Genomic DNA, 20,086 nt, shown 5'->3' with positions numbered 1-20,086 from the left:
AGTACATTAGTTGTAAATGACTAATTTTTATTATCTGTTATTAAAATATTTTATTCTGTTTAAAAAATTTCAAATTAAAAAATAACTTACTTTCTCTTACCATTTATTAATTCAAAAGCTGAAAAATTTATATTTAGTTTCCATCTTCAAGAACTGAAAAACTCATTTCTAAAGTTCAATAAAAATATTGTAGCAATTAAAATATATAATTTTTCTGAAATGAAAATTAAATTTATATTACAGTAGTGCTATTGTGAAAATTAGAATTAGGATTCAAATAATTAGAAAAGGCTGTATTTAAATTTCAGAAATCTAGTTTTAAATGTTAAAAAGCAATATTCAATAAAAAAAAAATAATAATTAACATATTTTGTTGATTGCATATGAAACATACTTCTCATAATAATATTTGAATAAATTTCAAAGAAAATACTGAATTTTAAAAATATTTAAAACAGTAAATGGAAATTGTGTGTATTTTTATTTTATCAAATTAAATTAAAAATTTAAATTTTGACTAAAAAAATTATTCATGAAGTATCAACTTTAGTTGGCAAAATTCTGCTAAACTACATGTATAAAAACAGTAATTTTCTACTTGTAATTTCCTTATTTATACATTTTGATACCATCAACTATTTCAATAATATGTACACACACTATATTCAAATAATAAACTGTTTCCTTAATTTATATTTTATTTAGTAATGTATTTCAATTAAAATCAACAAATTTTTATTATAAGGGCAATCACTTAATTTAAAAATATTAATTAAAATTCAGCAATAATGACATCAAAATTTTCATTATTCCAAATTCAAAACCAATTAAAGCACTTTTGCTTTTATGTTTTTTCTTATGCGTTTTATGAAATTTACAATGAATGATAAGGAATTCTGTGCACTATCTTCTTATAACTGTGCTGTAACTTGAGGATGCAAAGATTTAATAACTGCTTTGCGAGATAATCCCAATCGTAATTTTGATGGAGGTAAATTTAATGGCTTTTTCACACAAGCATTATTAACCTTTGGTTTATGAGAATTCTTTGATTCAAATGTTTTCTCTGTCTTCCTTTGAATTGGCTGTTGATTCTGAGGCAAATTGGTTTTCTTCGTTTTGTTTTCTGAAATGGTGAAACAATAATTTCGATCATCTTGACATTTCTGTTTTTTTGAAATCTCAAAATTTCATGTTTATTTTTGTAATCACAACCTGATTACCAATTATATAGTTAATAATTTTTCTTATAATTTCTTCAATTTAATAAACTTTTATTTAATATAAATGAGAACTATTTAAATTTTTCTGTAATATATTAACTGCAGAGAAAACTTCCAAAAAATTTTATAAAATAATAATAATTCATTTGCAAAAATGTTATATTTATTATATTTATATATTTAAAAAAACATGACAAAATTTTATTACTTACATAAAAATATTTTAACACAAGGATATTGCTAAAAAAATTAGATTTAAAATCTGTTTTGATAAATACCCCTCCATATTAAGTAGGATATAAACCAAAAAACAAATGCTTGAAAAAGTATAGGAGTCAAAAGTATGTATGGATAAAATGTTTTTTGAGACAGAAGCAGAGACAAAAGGTACATACTTTTGACTCTGATAATCACAAAGTGCTTGTTTTTGGGTTTATATTCTTATCAGAGTTAAATTTTTTATTTTTAAATTTAGAAAATATCTATGCTTTTATTAATCATATATGTAAGCTATGAGGCAATATAGAATCAATCTGGGGAGCTTAAATATTCACACAAGTAATAATAAACATATATTTTTAAAGTTTTAAAGAAAAAACATTTCAACTTTTTCAAATATTTTCTTCTTGAGTACATAGTATGTGATAGATAAATTTCCTAGATGTTTTGAAAATTTTAGTTAGCATTTTTCTAGTGGATTTATGAAGATCTTTTTAGAATGTTCAATTTTGAAAGTATTTACAAATTAATTATCTTATATCTTTAAATTATGAATTAAAGTCTCTCTTTTCCAAACTTTACAGAGAAAAGTGTATGTGTTTTCCAATCTAATTTATTTATTTTTAATTAAAATATGTAATATCATTTAACGTGTACATTTAAATAAACTGAGTAATTATTTTTCAATGTTCCTAATTCTATCAAAAATAAGAAATACAAAAACCATTGCTAAAAAATATGTACATATATGTAGTTGTTGATTGGTCATTATAATAAACATACATCTATATTCAGCATCATATTCATTTAAATTTATTATCATTATATTTTAAGATCTTAATCAAATCAAATGGAAAATTTAACAACAAAAATGAAGAGTTTATTGAAAAACCAATTAAGTAAAAGATTTCCAACTGGATTATTTGATCTGATTATTTACTGTTGAGTTTGTTTTATATTTATTGTATATTTTCTTAGAGAAAATGTTATTATTTATAATATAACAACCATATGAGAACATGATACACATATATGTGATCCAATTCTTATGTATATGCAGTATTATAATGCATAATCAATAAATTATTTCCAAAAGCTAAAACATGAATAATAGTTTATATCAATACTAAATACTTCTGAACTTTTAAACTGTAGTTTTGTGTGTTTATGTAATTATCTAAAGTACTAGACAGTAGTTACTATTAAATTTAAGTCATTATGTTTAAAATATTAAAGTAAATTTTTATTTAGTTTGATGGCAGAGATGATCAAACATCAGCTGATTACTTTGAAGGACCCAAGTTAAAAGTAATAGCTCATTTAACAGAATTTTTTATGAGTGGTTTGACTCAGATACTTCAGGTCCTGTCACTCACTAACTAGCCATTTCACTGCACATCTATTTGAACTCATCATGGTCATAAAAATGAACTCTCTTAACACCCATAAGGCAAAATGAGTTTAAAAACAAATTTCATTGTTACAAAGCACATCTTTAATCAATAACCTTTTTTCTGAATTTATATCACAATCACTAGTTGAAAAACAAAGTCGTTTTTATCATTATTTAATAAATATTTTCCTAATAAACATAAACAAACAATATCATCATTCAGTAAAAATTTAAAATTAATAAGTTGCTATCATAATCTCACTCATCAGTTTAAGAACCACAAACAGCTTTTTATGTATCAAAGTATGATAAATGTATAAAGTTGTATTTGTGTTACAGAATAATTATAGCATATAATATCAAGGACTAGGTAGATATTAGAAATAGTGATATAATAGCAGATAAATAAAAAATATCAGATCCTCTTGATTTAATAATATATACATGCAATTCTGTTTTTACATGATAAATATGTTGCTGAGAAATTTGTATAAAAAAGACACTGTCCGTAAATAAAAAATGTAAGACTAGTTCCAGACATTAAAAACCAGTAAAAATAATTTGATAAAGCAATTAATACAATAGGTTGCATTTAAACAAAATATTTCAATTTTAGTTAATAAATGAGAAAAAGTAATAATTGTAACTTACTTATCAGTAAAATTTAATAAATTTGTGTGTACATATTTTATTTTTTCAAATTTTTAAATTAAACACTAAAATACATTTAGCTTTTAACACCAAAGGGTGTGTATATATATATATAAAACCTATTCCATATTGAAAAGACTGAATTAAATTGATGGGATAAGTCAATTCAGCACAGACAATCTACCATGGGAGATGTCCTCCCAGGAGACATTCCCTCTTTGGCAAATAGTTTTCCAGAGTCCAGACACATGGACTCTGGAAAACTATTTGCCTGGAAAACTGGCTACTATTTAGATGCTAGTTGAGAAATCCACAAATAAAGCATGACAAACTCTACACTCTATACAACTCTATACATGGCCTGTTGATCTGACAAGAACCTGGGACAAGCTATCAATATTCAGTGGTGTTATGCACTCAGCCATTGATGGAAATTATATTGAAAGAAATCAGAAAAAATGTAATCATGCTAACAAACTGTCAAATTTTGAATTATGGTTTTTTAGACTGCTTCAATTGCAGGATAAAGTTGGAATGAAAATCAATGGTTGCTTCAAACATTCAAATAAGTCATATAAAATACCCAAATCCTAATTTATTTGAGAATGTATAGCAGCCATAGATACAAATTCTAAGAATTTCTTTTAAAAATAATAGGGTAAATGCACCGGTAGTGGACACCTTAAGGGAAATTTTTCGATTTTTTTGAAACTGGACCCTTATTTGGAAGCCTTATGGCTTAAAAGTTATATTGTCTGTTAGACAAAATCTTCCTTCACTCACTCTAAGGATTTTAATTGTGTTGGTCTCATAGAATACATTTTAATTTAATTTATTTTGTAAGGTTGAAAATGTTTCAGTAGTGGGCATTGAAAAAATTGAGATATTTAATAATGGACAGGCATTTGTACTATTAGTGGACAAGGAATATAGAAATGATTATATTCAAGATGAAATTGTTTTTATTTTTCACAACTTGCAGAATTTGACAGTCTTTACTATAAAGAACAAGAACACTGTGTTAATTATAATGACAACTCATAATTAAATTAAATTAATTAAAATATCAAATTGTACAAATGTAAATTACATGTGTATAGTTTGTAATGTTTATATGAAAATTGAACTAGTAAGTGTTATGAAACATAAATATAAAACATTACAAAATTAGTATAAGAAACTTTGTTATTTTGTTATTGTTGCATTATTCTTAACAAATACAAATGTTGAAGTAAAAGAAACCAGTTTTAACATACTGGAATGGATTATTGTTATACTCAATATTAAACACATAAATAATAGTATAAAACTGTGTTCTAAGTTACATTTAGGAGAACTCAAATAATATGCCAGCATAGTTTAAGGAAATATTGTTGCATTGTTAATTTGTGTCGAACTACTTATCTATGTCAATGCCTTTCGGGAATTGACAGCGACCCTCTCTTTCAAAAATTAAAGCTTAGGAAGCCTTGAGTCAATATGAGAGATATTTATCATTTGTACATATTTTTCATTTTTAGCAAATACGCTTTTCATCCTATTTATGGAATTAAACACAATCACTTCTGCGACATTATCACTGATTAAACTGGTAACTTTGCACACACATTTGTACTTTCTTTTCTTACCAGACAAGGTGGCAACTACAAAATTGTTCTCACGCAGGATGTTTGATTCCCTTTCCTTTTTAATGGTATTCCGACTGCGACTTTTGGACATATCCTTCCTCTGAGTCCCATTTAAAGTCTCTTCAATACTTTCTCCCTTTTCTTCTGTATCTTTTGATTCCCTAATTGCTGAACTTGGTCCAATAGTTTCATTTGAAGGGGGTTCAATATTTTCCTGAAACTGAATAATGTCGTCATCTTCATCTTCCGTAGTGTTTTCTACATCTAATGTAACATCGTTTGTACTACTACCACCCGATGGAATCCAAGAACCTTCATCTTCTGATGATGTCTCTTCCTTTCTCATTTTCTTCTTTCGTTGCCTTGTAGTCTTCATTTTCATAGCTTTCTCTTCAGCTTTTCTTTTTTTCTCAGCAGTCTGTTCTTCTTCCTTCTTTCTCTGTCTTGCCAAAGCTCTCTCTTTTTTCAGTTCTAGTTCCGCTATTTTCTTCTTTTCCTTATTTTCATAATATTCCTGCCAAGCTTTTGATGTAACTACAGAAGGTATGATTTCCTTTTTCTTCCTTTTGTTAGTGATTTCCCTGGGTTCTGACTAGAAAAGTGACCTTTTGAAAGGACTAGGTACTGTTTCAGAGATCTGACTGTTGTTGCGGCTATTGTGCATACTTGTGGCATTGTGCATACCAACAATGGCATTGCCAGTGTTTGAAGTACTAGGTCCTTCATTTTGATAGTGGTAGTCATTATGAATATCATGAATATATGATAATGTTGGAGCGGGTCCCATTTTCTTAAATTTATAAGTGTCATCTTTCACGAACCTCCGGAGTGTTGACCAAGGAACTCCATGTTTATTTGCAGCTGTGTTAAGTGGAATTCCACAATGGACATCATTTACTGCATCCTTGATTCTGTCTTCTTCATAAGACCACCACTTTCGCTTTTGTGATGGCATGTTTCTCGATCTGGAAAAAAATACTGATGTGCATCTAAGGCTTATGATTTTAAAACTGAACTGAATGAAGAGGATGCAAACAACCTTTTATCAAAATACAGTAGAGCGTCGAAAATTGGAATGTCGGTAATTGAAATGGCCGGAAACTGGAACGATTTTCAGTTGGACTGTGTCGTGCTGAATCGAACGTTTTTGATACTAAATTTACTTCTAAAGTATAATTTTCATGTTTTTTATATTCTTCAATATATTTATTTTGTTTGTACAAAATAAAGAAATAATTTTTAACGATACGATAGCCTCGATTATTATTATAAAAATTTTCGTTAGGCTTAAAATCGACGAAAATTCAACATGAAGCGACACGCAACGGAGAAAAATTCAACAGGAAGTGATACGCAACGGAGAAAAATTTGAACATCGGACAGGTTAATATATTTTTTGTACATAATCGGAAATTGGAAAAAATCACTACTTGGAACGACCCCAGTCCCCAATTGGTTCCAGTTATCGACGCTCTACTGTACAACTCTACTGGAGACTTTGGTATGAATGTCCACTATTGAAACACCTCATTTCAATAAATGGACATTCATGGTTTAATAGTGGACACCTCCATGACTAGACAGAGTAACCAAAAAATGCCTGAATCAACACTGTATGTTACTTAACATTAGGTGATTTAATTTTTGACTTGATACTGATTAAAAGTGAAAAGTTCATTTTCACTAGTTGTGGCCACCTCTTGTCCACTACTAAAAATATACGATATTTTTGTTTCATTAGTGGACATCTCATTAAATTGACTTGGGAAATAAAAATACTATCAGGAAGGTCTTAAAACATACCAACGAAGCTCATACTAATAGTATATCACCAAAAAACTTCTGTGAAACTAACTGTTAATACAGCAAGCGTGATTTCACTTACCTAGTCCTTAAGGAAACAGACAGCAGACTCACTTTTCTTCATACATCAGCAGGAATGCCATCACTAATGAGTGCGGGAAAACATCCCATGATGCACTAGAAAAGAGTCAGTGCGAGTTACCACTACTAGAAAGTTCTGTCTACTGAATGATTTGTACGTTTGAACAGTAAAGCCATCTACAACCTTATTACTCACATTTGAAGTTCAAAGTGTCCACTACTAACACAGTGTCCACTACCGGTACATTTACCTTAATTTTCTAGAAATGGAAGTGAACAGTTTTTCTTAAAATTAAAATCAAATGGAGATTTTTATAAAGACAAATTTCTTGGACCATGTTAGAGCAAAACAACTTGTGTAAAAAGAGAATTGGGTATATATATTTAAATTTACTCACTAACAGACTTATTGTATGATTATCACAAATAAAAATATACAGCCACTCCTCACTTAACAACAGAGTTCCATTCCTACAACTAGGTTGTTAATTGGTCATTAAATGAGGAACTTAATCATTTTTATTTGCTCTAGATAAATAAAAGATTGAAAGGAAACTTCAACTTGATAACTTTGTTTTAATTTGTATCTCATACATATTATAGAACACAAAAATACAATCAGCAAAAATTATAAAAATGGTGTACCAAAAAATTGAAGTTCATTCATAAAAAAGATATTCAGATTAATATTTTAGTCATTGAATCCTTCAAATGGGATGCACAATGAAGCACAAATTTATATGTAAAATATGCAATCCTGGACAGTGTGAAAGCTTGTAGTGAATACTGACTGACTGTGGGAACTAGACTAAGATTAGAAGAGAATTTCCCTGCTAGTGAGCTGGTCATAAATCTCAGTGACCATTAAACAGGTAGATTATTAAATGAGAAGTTGTTATGAAAAAATAATTTTATTTGGAAAAGTATTTGCTTTGTAAATTTAAATAAAAATGTTCTTAATAGTTTAATCATCTTCATATTGATATATTAACATAAAAATTAAATACAGAAACCAAATAAATAAAAGTGATACAAGAATTGAATACATTGTTCAATGATAAATATCTTTTATCATAAAAATGTTAGTGTAAGCTTAACTGGATTTTTCCAATAAACTCATCAAAGTTAAATTCTATACAAATTACTATTGTGTACATTTATTATTTTATCCATTTAATTTAATATTTTACTAAGAAGCAGAATTTTCGTTCTTTAATATTTAACAAAAGTAATTTCTTTAAATCATTATTTTTGTGTATAAAGATTAAATCTAAACAATTTTAAAACTGAAAGTTACCTTGTAATTTCTAATTTCTATACACTAATAAATTGGAATTAAATTTAGATTTCATCTGTTGTGAGTTTACTTTACAAAAGCTATATTAATGGATAAAATTTTCTGTAAATGTAATTAAAAATTATTAAAATCTTGCTAATGTTGTTTGTGCAAATCAGTGATATATAGATAAAATTTGATAATGGTTTTTTATAAATTCTAAATATAAAATTAATCATTGAAGAAATTCACATAAATTTATTTAAAAAAGTAAATAAAATAAACTATATTTAGTAATCAATTTTAAGTAAAATATAGTTAGTATTTTAAAACTGATTTACATATTAAATGGAGTCTAATTAGATTTTGTTTAAGTTCAAGATTGATGAATTTATCTATACTTTCATTAATATTAAAATGATAAAATCTTTTATTAATAGATTTAAATGTTAAAATTTAATATCATTAAATTTTTTATCTTTTCAATTTGAAAACTTTTATTACTGTGTTAAATTAAAAAAATACATTTTAATCAAAAATTGAAAATAAAATTTCCTAAATTTTATGCAACTGTTATTAAGTTTCTGTAGTTATTATATCTATTTTTTTCTGTTTTCTTCTAAATTTGTAAGTATAGTAAAATTCATTGTCTTGTTATTAATTTTTATTTTAAACAATAAATAATCAAGGAGTAGAATGAAAAGATATGAAAATTATCATTAAAAATAAAAAATACAGTTTTAAAAATGAATTAACAATATATGTTTGTCAGAACTTCATGAAGGAAAGGTTTAACCATACTAAAAATAAAACAAAATTACCTTATTAAATATTAAATATTTAAAAATCCAATTTAATTATTTGATTTGATCAAAAATTTAAATTTTAAGCATATTTATTAGTTTAATCTGCATACAGTAGATAAAAACAATAAGTAAAAAAAATGAAGCCATTTTTTAAAAATTTTTCCTTAACACATTGACTGCCATGTTACTTTTCAGGATTCAGGTGTAAAACGCCAACTTAATTTAATTATACACTCATGTTTGTGAAAACTGCAACACCATGAAGGAATTGTGCAAATTGAACCAAACTTACAGGAAATGTAAAGTGAGGTAAGACATGCAAATGATTAGAATTACAAAGCAATTGCGTATGCGTGGAACAAGAAACGGCTCCTTATCAACTGCTTGTTCCAGGTATATAAAGGACTGTAAAGATGCATTGAAATCCATTTATCTTCCTCTGTCTGCAGTAAACATTTCATTGGTGGTCACTATGCCTCGTCAAAAGCAGAGGAAGCCATACCAACAACTAATGGAGTTTGTACAAGGCCGCATCATCAGTATGCGAGAGGGTGGATTTTCGTATTTACGATTTTCGAGAAATCGTAGCCCGCACACAGTGTAATGCCACAACAGTGATGCGTGTTTGGAAGAAATGGACAGAGGAGAACCAAATAAGGCGAAAACCTGGCAGTGGGGCAAGCAATAGCACAACGGCATGGAACAACAGACACCTCATCTGCATGGCTATGATGGACCATACAGCATCCTCTTGTGTGTTAGCACAATGTTGGAGCACGGCCACAGGTGTTTTGTCTAGCTCCACAGTTAGTCACCATCTGCTGCAGCATGAACTGTATGCAAGGGTTCCTCTACGCAGCATTCCCCTCTTGCTGATTCACAGATGCCTTCGACTTCAATGGGCTCAGCAACACCTCACAAACTACGAGACAACTTGTAGTTGGCAGTCAATGTGTTAACAATTAGAAATTTAACAGCAAAGTTAAAACTAACACAAGTAATGAGCAATAAATCTAATTAAGTAAACTGAACTGAATTATTACTCCACTATTTATAATAAAAGAAATGAATAATTATTCTTCACTCTCGTTACTTCTCTGTATATCTAATGATTTTATAAATCAAAAAGAAATACGTTTGAAAGTTATATGTTTCTAGATATTATTATTATTATTATAAACATTTATTTCAAATATTTTCAAAATTATAATTTAACATTCCAGGAATATATTTAAATAGTAAATATTTCAAAATGTAAATAAACATATAAAAATACTTTTAAAAATTAGAAATTAATATTTTATTTTCAATGATCATAAATTTAATGAAACAGATGACATCTAACAAGCAATTATTTACTGTAACATTGTCACAATGCAGGGCTGCAATTTTTTGTCACAATGCACTTAAGGTTAGTAGTGTCTTGCCACTGTACATCATACTTTTCCTGTTAACAATGAAGTCATGCCAGTCATGAATCTAACTCTGTTCAGGAGAAAATTTTTCAATGAAATGAAGTGACTTCCAAGTTCATATATAGTTAATTGGGGCCTCCTGCCTCTAAGCTTTCCACATCTGGTCTTGACTTTCATCTATCTAACACTGTTCCCAGATTAAGGAAAAACAGACAAATGACAGTAAAAATTTATAGATCTACAATTTTTTCAAATTGCAGCCCAAACAGCAGCATATTATCATCTAGCGAGCTCATGACTGAAAGTGGAGCCCAAGTCAGGATTTCCAGACTCAGGCCAAATAAAATAAAGAATGGAAAGTAAAAAACAAAACTGTATTTAAAACACACCATATACCAGCAATCACACTGGAACTGGCATCATGAAACATGTAGCCCAAAGAAACCAAAATAAAATGAACTACAGCTGTGCTAATGCCCACTAAATTCAAAGCTGGTCAGTTTTCTGTTAATTCTGAATTTCTGGAAGTTGGATATTTGATCCAGTTCTATACAAAAATATTTTTGAGATAAACTGTAATTTTTTCAAATTCAGGCAATGTTTGACTTTAGTTAAACTTTAATAAAACCATGAAAAATTATAATAAAATTTCTTTTGTTATTGATATAAATTATTATTAAATATGGCAACTGAACTATCTATTTAATGCTTAAATTAATGAATAATAATAATAATAAATTTTAAAAAGCAGTATTAATAAAGTTCATGTTTTAAAAATGGACAGATTTGTAAAAATAAGATTTGGGTATTATTACACAAAATGAAAACTTTCATAACAGCTAACGTAACTACTTGTACACAACATCAGTGTTTAATATATTTAAAGTAGAAAAATTTTAATTATATATATTTTAATATATACTAAATAAGCAGTGTCCAAAATAATATCAAACATAAAAATAGTAGCTATTCATGAACAGTAGAATATTTTTTTTTAATTATTATTTAAGATATTGCTTTCTTAATAATTCTAATTTATAAAATCATTAAATTATTAAAAATGTTTTGATCTAAAAAATAAAACTATATCAAATCATAGTTTAATATACAGGGTGTCCCAAATTAAAATTAACATCTCCCAGTGGCATCTTCCCAGACTTTGACATGTTTCCCAAAATTAACACCTCCCAAACTTGCATGACTTTTTGATGAAAAATTTTTGCTACAGCCAGCTGAGAAATGTCAAATTTAATTTGGGACATCCTGTACACCCATTGCCATAAAAATTAGCACACCAAGGAGGAGTTGTTGTATCACTGCGAAACTTAGCATGCAGATAAGTCTCAAACAGATATGAAAATGATTAGAGTTATAGCATAATGACTCATTGTATAATGCCAGGCAGAGAGAGTTAAAGTGCGTCCCCCTTGGCCTATAAAAAACGTATGCAGAAGGACGCTGTATCACTAGAGATGCCTATAAGTCACAATTGAAGACCGTATGAACAACTAACTGAATTTGAGAGAGGAAGAATCATCGGGTTGAGAAAAGCCTGATGGTTATCTCGCCAAATAGCCCACCATCTAAGCTGTTCTGACAACACTGTGAAGAAATGTTGGGACCAGTGGATAAGAGAGAGCTTGCACAGACAGCATCCAGACTCAGAACACCCTGAGCAAACCACTAGTCTGAAAGGACCACCGGTCCTCCAACAAGCATTGCACACAGCCAACTGTATCATTGTCTGCATCAGTGGCACCATCATTATAGGTCCCTGTGTCCCACCACATCATTTCAAGATGCCTGGGTGAGGAACATTTGGTATTGCAGCAGCCATTACATGTGCACCACATATAATGGCTGTTGCAACCCCTTGACATCCCCTCTGTTTGGAGTGGTGTTGCTCCTGACAGGATTGGACTGCAACAGAATGGTACTTGATTGTGCTGTGTGGTATCAAGTTATGTGCATTGTTACATTAATAAAAAACAGGAAAAAGGACATCAGCAATTCATTGTCAAGGATTGCAAAAAGGTTGCTTGGTCTGATGAGTTGAAGTTCCTGTTGCATTATGCTGCTCAGAATTTGTTTAATAATACTCAAATCCATAGGCCCTTCCTGTCTGGTGACAAACTGTACAAGCTGGTGCAGGTGGTGTAATGGTATGCGAATGTTTTCCTAGCACAAGTTGGTTGCTTGACACCGATAGATTCATGTCTGAATGCTACAAAGCATCTAAACACCATTGTGACCTAAGTGCATCCTTTCATGTTCACAGTTTATTCTGTCACATAGTTACTTTCAGCAGTATAATGCACACAAAGTTCAAATCACTATGGAACAGTTCCAAGAACATGACAATGAATTTACTTTGATGTACTGGAATGGAACTTGGTTGTCTACAGCAATGAATCCATGTTCAATTTAGGCACTGATGATGGCTGTCTTCGTGTCTGGAGGCAATGTTCCCTCTAAGCTGTGTGGCCGTGCACTGCTCAAATTGTTGCCACGCACGAGAATTTATGTGCCACGCAGGTGAGCATGCATACTGATTTGAATTGTTGTTTACTTATTTTTCACTCTGCCTGCAACATGTTTATTGTTGCTATGTATTAATTATTTTAATTTTTATAGGAAAAAATAAGATTATATATATATGTTCAGAAAAAGTTTTTGCTCAGAATCTGTTCAGCAAAAAATTTTTTGCTCAGAGAAGTACATGTTCTGCTCAGCTACAAAAAAATTAGAGGGAACATTGTCTGGAGGCCCCATGGTGAATGCCTCAATCCTGCTTATGCTGTGGAGAGATACACTGCCTTCACAGCTGGTGTGATGATCTAAGATGCCATCACATACAACAGCCAGTCACCTATAGCAGTGATCCAAGAGACCATGATAGACCAACTGTTAGTAACATCATGCAGCCATTTGTATTGCCTCTCATGACAAGGCTCCCAAGAGCCATTTTCCAACAGGACAATGCTTGAACACACATAGCGAGGGTACCACAGAACTGCCTTTACCACACTGCCTGGTTCCTTGATTTGCCACCAATCAAACACATCTGGAACCACCTGGGAGGCCATGTTGAACAGCCTAGGATTTTGACTGAACTAGAGGATCACTTGCAGTGACTATGGACTGAATGCTGCAGGACACTACATGGCACCTGTATGCTTCCATGCCTGCCCATATCACATCATGTATTCATGCTAGAGGTGGACCAACAGGGTACTAAAACTTCCTTTCATTTGTAGTTTTTCCTGAAATAAATGATCCTTTTGCATTCATTTTGTAATCACTTATATAACTGTTACACTCACACATGTACAATTTTGTTTGATTACAACAACTCCTTCTTGGTGTGCTAATTTTTATCAGAATGAGTGTGTGTGTGTGTGTGTGTGTGTGTGTGTGTGTGCGCACAGAAATGCATACAAAGATTATTGCTTTTAGTTTTATTTTAGAAATTTGTAAAGTTCATAACTATTATTTATGTTATATTTTCCTATTTTGCAAAGAAACAAATTATCTGTCTTCACAACTAAAGATCAAGAATTAGAATTAATGTTAACCAATAAGCAAACATTCACATAATCAAAGTAAAATAAATGGTAGCTCGTTAACTTCAACTCATTGGTTGTGAACACAAATGCAACTCTGTCTAATACCACTGGTATTTTATAGCATTAATGATATATTTTATATTTATAAATTAAATTTATAAAACTATGATAAGTCTTGAGTTTCCAATCTTAGTAGTATAAAGAAATCATATCATTTATAGTTTTCTAAATCAGTAGTTGTCAAATGTTTTTGACTTATGGTGCACTGTAAAATGTGAAAAAATTTTCTTATGCATTTTGTGTACAAAATTAAATATATATTAATATATTTTAAATTATAAATAGCTGTGTACTATAACTGTTACCCTTATATGCCTAACCTAGCCATTAGTTTATCAATAATAGATCTTTGTACAATCGGTTTATTCTCATTTTTAAAATATACTTTCATTATATTTGTGGCACATTTAGCCATTTCCTGAGCACATTTTCCATTTCCACCATTTGTGAACCACTGTTCTAAACATTATATCTTTATCTCTACTTTTTAAAACTGTCTTGTTCTACTTTATCATATTGAAGTACCAATTATCAATTATAGAATCAACATTTCGCTTTATTGCTTTTTCGCTTTGCTTTATCAATATTAAATTTGAATAGAAAAATTATTGTTGTTTCATTATTATAACTTACTTATAATTATAAAGTTCTGTACAAACAATATATTATTATGATTCAATTTTAAAATTGTGGAGATAAATGTGAAATTAAAATATTTTATACCTAAAATAACAATTAAATATATATTTAATGATTTAAATGAATAGTTTATAAAATTGAAAATGCAGAAACCATGGTTAAAGTAAAAGGTTTATTCTTCCATAAATGCAGGACACAAAGTTTTAAATTTAAATGTACAAAGTACATAACCAATATTTTAATGACAGAGACACAATAATATTAATAATAATAAAAATTCAATTGTTATTTTTCCAGGTCCCCAAGAGGCTTTTTTCATTCTCTTTGGGAACTACTGCTTCATTATAAAAGCATGGAATCTCATTCTTTACCTTCCTCTTTAGTCTTTGCTTTTTTTCCTTTAACATCATCATTTGACCAATCAGATTCCTCTTCACTTTGACTATCCCAATCTTGAACTTCTTCTTCTTCAGATTCATCTTCATCTTCGTCATCTTCTTCTTCATCGTTTGGTGCAGATTCTATTAAATCAAAATTCTCAATTAACAAAATTTTTAAAATGAATTTAACCCTTCTTTCATATCAAATTAAGGCGTCAAAGTTGAATTTGTCAATTAGTTATACAAACCCTCAGTTAGGAGATATTCATGGTCAAATATGTAGTTGCTGGATATTTAAACATAAAATGTTGAAAGAAAATATTTTTGGAAAATTAAATAACATGGTTTATTATATAAGATGTCATTAAAAAGTAAAGTTTTATATATTCAGTATTAAAATATTAAGCAATTTACAAAATTATTTTATAGCATCTACCAAATTATTCTGGAAATTTCATTCATGTAATGCAAACTGATCTTATGTAGTATTAGGCTATAATAAGGCTAATTTAATAATAAGAAATAAAGTAATTTGACTTAGAGGTAAATGGTTATGCCACCATCTCGTGATAATTTTAATAATTATAATAAATTAATTCTTAATTTAAAATTTCTGGAAGTAAATAATCAGTCCAGAATGGCAAATTCTTTTCATTCATATAAATGTAAAATCTATTAATTTTACATTTATGAAAATAAGAATTAAAATTTTGAAAAAACTTAAAGATAGATACTACTTCATTAATTGAATAGTTTGAAATAAAATATATAATAAATTTTTAAAAGTATATTCTGTATTTTATTGGAAACAAGATAAGTTGCAAGACGGAAGTTTTCCTGCAAGGAAACAGGATAAGTTTTCTGAAACCTTTTTTTTTAATCTAAATAATTGATTTAGTATATAATTAAAAAAGACTATTTTTTTATTGGAATGCATGTATGAATTTAAGTATATAATATCTACATTAATATCTACAACTCATATTTTTTCAATTAATATTTTCCAATTTAATCAGAATAACCTGAATTTCAAATAAATAGCAATTGATAATTATAAATTCTTTGAAATATTACATAAAATTTATAATTTTATAAACTTAAAATGATGACTACAATGATGCAAAAAATTAAAATGCTATATTACATTGCATTCTTTATTACATACAATATGTTAGATATTTGAAAATCCAAAATTTAGAAAACTGTAGATGCAAAAAATACAGTTAAACCTGAATGCAATTTTTTTAGGGAAATGGAGGTAAAAATGATAGAGTAAAACAACAGTTGTAGAAAACTATTAAAAATTATAGATAAAAACAATTTAATGAAAATTACTCTTTGAAATATACGATATAACATTATGGTATATTTAAAACACTAATTTTTTCTGAATAAATCCTTGATTGACATTTGTTTTGTGCAAACTTTGCCTCAAATCAAGATATGATATTTTGAGGTCAATAATGCTTTCACAATCATTGTCATTTGTGCTGTTCCAATAAAAAACTTTTTACTTTTATTGGCACTTCATGTGCACCAACAAAAAAGCTTAGCATAACTTTTGATATGCATTATTGTTCTTTTTTTTCATTCCCTCCACATTCTCAGATGCTATGAGAATCTTGCACTGCTCAGTATAAGAATATAAAGTAAAACCTCCCTTTGTAATCACATCTCTATTTTGTTCCCAACTCTCATTTGTGCCCATTTTCAACATCTGACCAAATATTTTTGGTCCTTTCCATACAAATCAGCCTCTGATATATCATCACTAGCACAAGTCTAAGCATGCAGTTACTTCAAATGTAATTCTTTGTGTTATGGAGCTGTTTTCTTTGTCCTGTTCCAGGCAGTGGCAGATAAAGATCTTCTCAGGTCCCTAGGCACAAAAAGTTTGGAGTTCTCTACATAATTTTACATCATCGTAAACTAATAATGTCTAATTGTAGCTATAGAATTATTTATAAATTGTGATATACCCTGCCAGAAACAAATTCCAACACCAAGGAGTTATACTAGATGAATAAAAATTACACAAAATATTTAACTGTATGATTTATTACTTTGAAATGGTGTCAATGTAATAAAGTGATGAAGTTGTGACTTTGAAACTTTATTTTATTTCAAACTGGTACAGGGTGATTCAAAACTCACAGAAATTTTAAAAAATTAATAACTTGCAAACTGTTTACAGTAAGATGATGCAGTTTCACAGAAATGCTTAGAAAGAAGTAGGATTTTTTTAGGTGTAATAAAAATTTTAGTACCAAAATAGTTACATTTCTTGCCATAGGTGGCACTTGATGAGATTACATAATTTGTGAAGTTGTTACTAGAGCTTACACTAAGAACATTTTAATTTTTTTAATTCTTACTTTAACAAATTTACAAATGATTTCAATTTTTTACAGCACCATCTACGGCAAGAAATGTAACTATTTTGGTACTAAAATTTTTATTACACCTAAAAATATCCCACTTCTTTCTAAGATTTCTGTGAAAACTGCATCATCTTATTGTAAATAGTTTGTGAGTTATTAATTTTTTAAAATTTCTGTGACTTTTGAATCACCTTGTACAATGCCAAAGTGAATGCAAAATAGAAATTTCCAATAGTCATATGTGAAACTGTTTATAAGTATTAGTGTCACTTTGAAAAGCTGTGGTGACATTAGCTACAACGTGCAGTATGCTGCAAAAGTGACAATTAACTGCATATCAACAATTAACCCAGTTTGAACATAGCCATATAGTAGGCCTTTCAGAGAGCAGATTTTCATATTATGAGATTACAGAATGGGTTGAGACATGTCCACTATGTACAACTGTTGGCAGCAATGGTCAAGGTAAGGCAGTACAACCAGATCAGGATCTGAACTCTCTTGGATTACTGGAGAAAAGATTGATTCATACACTAACTGCTGTCCACTATCAGACGCATCTTCAATAGTGTCATGCAAGTGCCCATTGGAGGGCAGAATGGAATTCTGTGGTATTCATAAACAAGAACAATTTCTGCCTTGATATCAGTGATGGACTTACTCAGGTCAGGAAGAGGCCTGGAGAATGTCTGTTGGCAAGTAGCATCCATCATCCACTTACTGGTCCAATACTAAGCACTATGGCCTAGGGAGGAATTTCACTCGATAACAGAACTACTACTGGTTGGTTATCCCAAATACCATAACAGCAAATGTTTACATCAGAATGATGATTAAATCCACTATTCTGCCATTCATGAACAATATTAACAAGAACCCGTTTCAACAAGATAATGCTTGTTCTCACACAGTATCTGCAACCCAACATACTTGTTAATTTAAGATGTCAATGTGTTATGCTGACTGGCAAGATTTCCAGATCTTTTGCTAATAGAGAACGTATGGAACATGATTTTATGACAGATCTAGGCACATCTGCAGCCAGCAGCAATAATTATTAATCTGACTCTACAGGTTCTACAAGCATGGAATGTCATCCCATGAAAACTTCCATCAGGCCACACTACTTTGAATATCAAAGATGCTCATAGAATGTATCTAGAGACATTCTGTAAGGATCTTTTATATTTGAAATAGTTTGATTTAACAAATCAAATCAATCAATATGTTTTTAAAATTTTCCAATTTTAGATTTCCTGGAAACAGAAAACACTTGAATATTTCCTAGGAAATACAGTAATGTGAATTTTTTTTTTTTTTTTTTAAAGTATCCTTAAACTGAAATATCTACTTTACATACAGAAAATACTTAGCTTAAAATTGCCACTAATGTTTTTCCATCACTGAAAAGAAAAAACTAGAAATGACATCACTAGTAATCGATAAATCATGAAATTTTTGAACAAGTAAATGAAGCATGAACTGTGAATATAAAATCATAATCTGTTAAAAATTTTCAAAATTATTGCAAAAAATTAAAAAATTAAATCTAATTAAATATTTTTGAAGATGATGATAAGTTCTAAAATAAACTACAAAAAAAATTGTTCCCACAATATTTCTGCATACTGTAGCCACTATGTCTGTCTTTGTTTGAATGACATCATTGTCTGCCAGTAAAACTCAGTAAAAATTATTGAAATATGTTTATTTTTTGTAAAGTTATTATGAATTTAATATATCAGTATGAAAAATTTTTTAGTGTAAATGGTTTTTGTGTATTAATATTATGCCTATTATTAAATTTCAATTTTATAGAACAAGAAACCTATGTGATATTATTCTGTAAAAAAATAATTAAGTTATTATAGTTTTAAAATCACAATTGCTAAAATTTTGAAATATTTTGGAGTTTACTTATATCTTAAAAAATATTATGGTAATGTAAGCTTTAAAAAATTTGTAACCATAGAAAAGTATATTATGTTAAAAATGAAAATAGCTGTTATTTGTAAATATGTGTATAAATATTTCGTCAAGTTTTAAAAGCTTAAAAAAATTCCTGGAAATTGAGTTTATTTTTCCTGGGAATTGACCTTTGTCAGTTTTCTAGAAATTTTGGGAATACCCATACCAAAAACCCTACAAACTATTAATAACACTCAAATTTTCAACAAAACAGTATCTTTATCATTAACAACATACTATTAAAACTTGGCTTTTAGTTTAATTGCTTAAAATATCTTAAATTTTGAATAAACATCCTTCTTGTCATTGTAAATTGTTACAAATTCTGTAATATTGTATGTCAAAGTAAAGATTATAAATTACACTCATCTCCATATGTTACCACTTTTAATTTTTTCCAAGAGTGACTGAAATGGGAAGTTTTTCTGTACATAATTTCAATCTCACAGGATGCCAAAATGGTAGAAATTGGCAGTATATATTGAAGGACAAGCATGCTTCTGTACAAGAATTGACTGTGGCAAGAAAAAGCTTTAATATAGAAATTTCTGAAGTAACAATCCACAGATACATCAGTAGATGTAATTATAGATATAA

General features: G+C 29.0%; 1 protein-coding gene across 1 annotated transcript in view; it reads right to left on the bottom strand.

Annotated features, from left to right (window-relative positions):
• Positions 1-675: 675 nt before the first annotated feature.
• Positions 676-20,086, bottom strand: part of LOC136969893 (RAD51-associated protein 1-like) — an 87,452-nt gene continuing 68,041 nt past the window's right edge. Inside the window, exons 6-7 of the mRNA XM_067264232.1 lie at positions 15,132-15,281; positions 676-1,126 (exon numbers count right to left, since the gene is read on the bottom strand). Of these exons, the coding sequence (XP_067120333.1) occupies positions 912-1,126; positions 15,132-15,281 (365 nt within the window). The 3' untranslated portion in view covers positions 676-911. The remainder of the gene's footprint in view (positions 1,127-15,131; positions 15,282-20,086) is intronic.

Source organism: Centruroides vittatus, unplaced genomic scaffold, assembly GCF_030686945.1.
Source record: "Centruroides vittatus isolate TY-2023 unplaced genomic scaffold, ASM3068694v2 contig_10, whole genome shotgun sequence".
NCBI lineage: Eukaryota > Metazoa > Arthropoda > Arachnida > Scorpiones > Buthidae > Centruroides > Centruroides vittatus.
Note: the sequence above shows the minus strand (reverse complement) of the source record. Positions and strands in the feature narration are given on the sequence as shown.